Consider the following 2,490-nt stretch of genomic DNA (forward strand, 5'->3'; position numbering starts at 1 on the left):
CTGTAAGGGTTTATCTTACACTTCTTATAACAAGGTTATAAGAGTAACTTAATCACATGTTATGGTTCAAATCAACATTCACTGACTGAGAGTTACTTTTTGTGTCCATTCATTTTGCACTGGGGGAATGTTTACTCAAAATAAAGAGATCCCAGTCAGTGAATGTTGATTTGAACCATAATATGTGATTAAGTTACTCTTATAACCTTGTTATAAGAAGTGTAAGATAAACCCTTACAGGATGTTGTGGTCTAAAACCAGGTGTTTCAGTTTCATTGTCTYACCCCTGTACATTGAAGATGGAAAAATCAACTGAAAGTTTCTTTTAGGCATGTGCATACTTTYATGCTAACAAACTGATCAAATATAACTTTTATTACTCATTTAGCTGGCACAAGTTGTCTAAAATGTCATAGTGTGACACTGATATTGTGGATTCTGTCATTTCAAAGAGTCGTTCAATTTGAAACAGTTAGTGACCTGTCAGAATTAGACCTTAGAAAACCTGTCAGGAGACCCATCAAAAAAGACATGTCAGAAGACCAGTTAAAAGACCCGCCAAAAATGACTCGTTGAAAAAAGACCCATGGGAAGACAACTCGTCATAAGACCTGTCAGAATACAACCTGTGAGAAGACCCATCAGAATAAGACACGTAAGACCTGTTAAAAGACCCGTCAGAAGACCTACCAGAAAAAGACCCATCAGAAAACCTGTCAGAAGATCCATTAAAGACCTGTCAAAAAAAGACCTGTTAGATTAAGACCTGTCAGAAGAAGGGCCATCAGAAGACCTGTCAAACGAAGACCAGACAGAAGGTCTGTCAGAAGATGACCTGTCAAAAGAAGACTTGTCAGAAGGTCTGTCAGATTAAGACCTGTCAGAAGAAGACCCCTACAGTGTTGTAAGGCTAACAATCTTGACATGATTGTTGCAAAACCTGAATAAATTATGGTCTCTGAGAGGATGAGCAGCACCTAAGTCCTGGGGTTTCACATCCCAGAGGACCCGTCCTGGACCACCAACACATCTCTGACACAGAAGGCTCTCAGTATGCACTCGTTCTACTGGGGAACCATCGAGTGTCCTGCAGAAAGATGCTGCAACACAGCTGGTTAGACTATTAGCTCACCAGACTCTGGGTCGCTCCACACGACTGTTGAACATCTTTCATCCAGCAGGCAGACAGGAACAGTAAACACACTGAAATTCTGTTTTTGTTTATTTTGTTGTAAATAAATATCTAATTATCTCCATGAGGACCAGTTTGAACACAGACATGACCCACAAAGATTTATTTTCAGTCACATTTCATTTGACAAAATAAAGATTTGATGTACAGAACTTTACACAAAGTACAAAAAACAGCATCTAAGACTTAAAAATACCCAAGAATCTGTTCCACAGAAACAGTCTAAGGCAGGTGGAGACTTGGCACAAAGCATAAAGAAAATTGTTTAACTTTTAAATAGTTTTTATTTGTTAGTATTTTTCTCCTGGATCTGGTGTGAAGTATTGCTTTCCTTCTTGTGGTTTAAGATAAAATGGCTGTTAGGTGTTGAGGTCCGAGGTTCTGGCTGAGGACTTCCAGTCTGTGCTACATCTATCTGTGTTTATTGCTCGAGTCATCCGAGTCGCTGAAGGAGACCAGGCTGCTCTTCAGGGTACTTCCTGTTCCAGCTTCGGTCAGACCTGCCGGGTTCAGCACAGATTGGGTTTAGTACAGATTTATAAACGAAGCAGTTCTGACCAGGTCTTTGTGAGTTTTTGCTGACCTATGCTGTGTCCCTTTCCTGTGGAAGTTCCCCACACACTGGTGCTGGGCGAGTCCAGGCTCCTCCTCAGGGGTCCAGACGTCGGTTTGGACACTTCCTGTTTGTCCTCTGACAAGGATGCKACACTGTCGCTGCTGTCCTCCAGATCTGTGACCTGCTGACACAAACGGAAACACTTGAATCGTTTTTATTCACTTTAAACCGAAGTTGCTGTTTGAGGTCCAGACTTCTCACCGAGAGCTCCTGGACCTGGTCCTGTCTCTCAGGTACGACGCTGACGCCCCCTGCTGGCTTCTTCACCACTCTCTCTGTAAACTGCTTCTCCAGCTTTCTGCCCAGCTCCATGATTCTGGTGTCTAAACAAATAAAAAAAAAAAAGACCAAATTATGAGCCAATTAAAAACAGCTCAGTTGCTCATTAAGATCTTCTGTGATAAGAACTGGGAACCAACAGAACTCAACAAGAACTGGGTCAGGTTCTGTAAAACCTAAACAAACATCCTGAAACAACAAACTACACAACGTTTAAGGTTAAATTACTGACAGATTTACAAAAATTTGATCTRAAAGAGTAACTTACCCCAAAATTAACTTTTTTTAGCTGATAAACGGTCTAGAATGTGTCTAAAATGTTATATAGTACTGTTTCTGTGCTAATTTTGATGTTTTTTGTGCGTATTTGTTCAAATCTGTAACATTTGGTCTAAAAACGTCT

General features: G+C 40.6%; 1 protein-coding gene across 1 annotated transcript; it reads right to left on the reverse strand.

Annotated features, from left to right (window-relative positions):
• Positions 1-1,266: 1,266 nt before the first annotated feature.
• Positions 1,267-1,950, reverse strand: LOC106519182 (zinc finger protein Dzip1; the record flags this gene model as incomplete). Its single annotated transcript, XM_014010744.1, is given in 2 exon segments — positions 1,267-1,692; positions 1,776-1,950. Coding segments are annotated over 2 exon segments (264 nt in total), but the record flags the coding sequence as incomplete, so codon positions are not given.
• Between the last annotated feature and the right edge of the window lie 540 nt (positions 1,951-2,490).

Source organism: Austrofundulus limnaeus, unplaced genomic scaffold (assembly GCF_001266775.1).
Source record: "Austrofundulus limnaeus strain Quisiro unplaced genomic scaffold, Austrofundulus_limnaeus-1.0 Scaffold72, whole genome shotgun sequence".
NCBI classification, from domain to species: domain Eukaryota; kingdom Metazoa; phylum Chordata; class Actinopteri; order Cyprinodontiformes; family Rivulidae; genus Austrofundulus; species Austrofundulus limnaeus.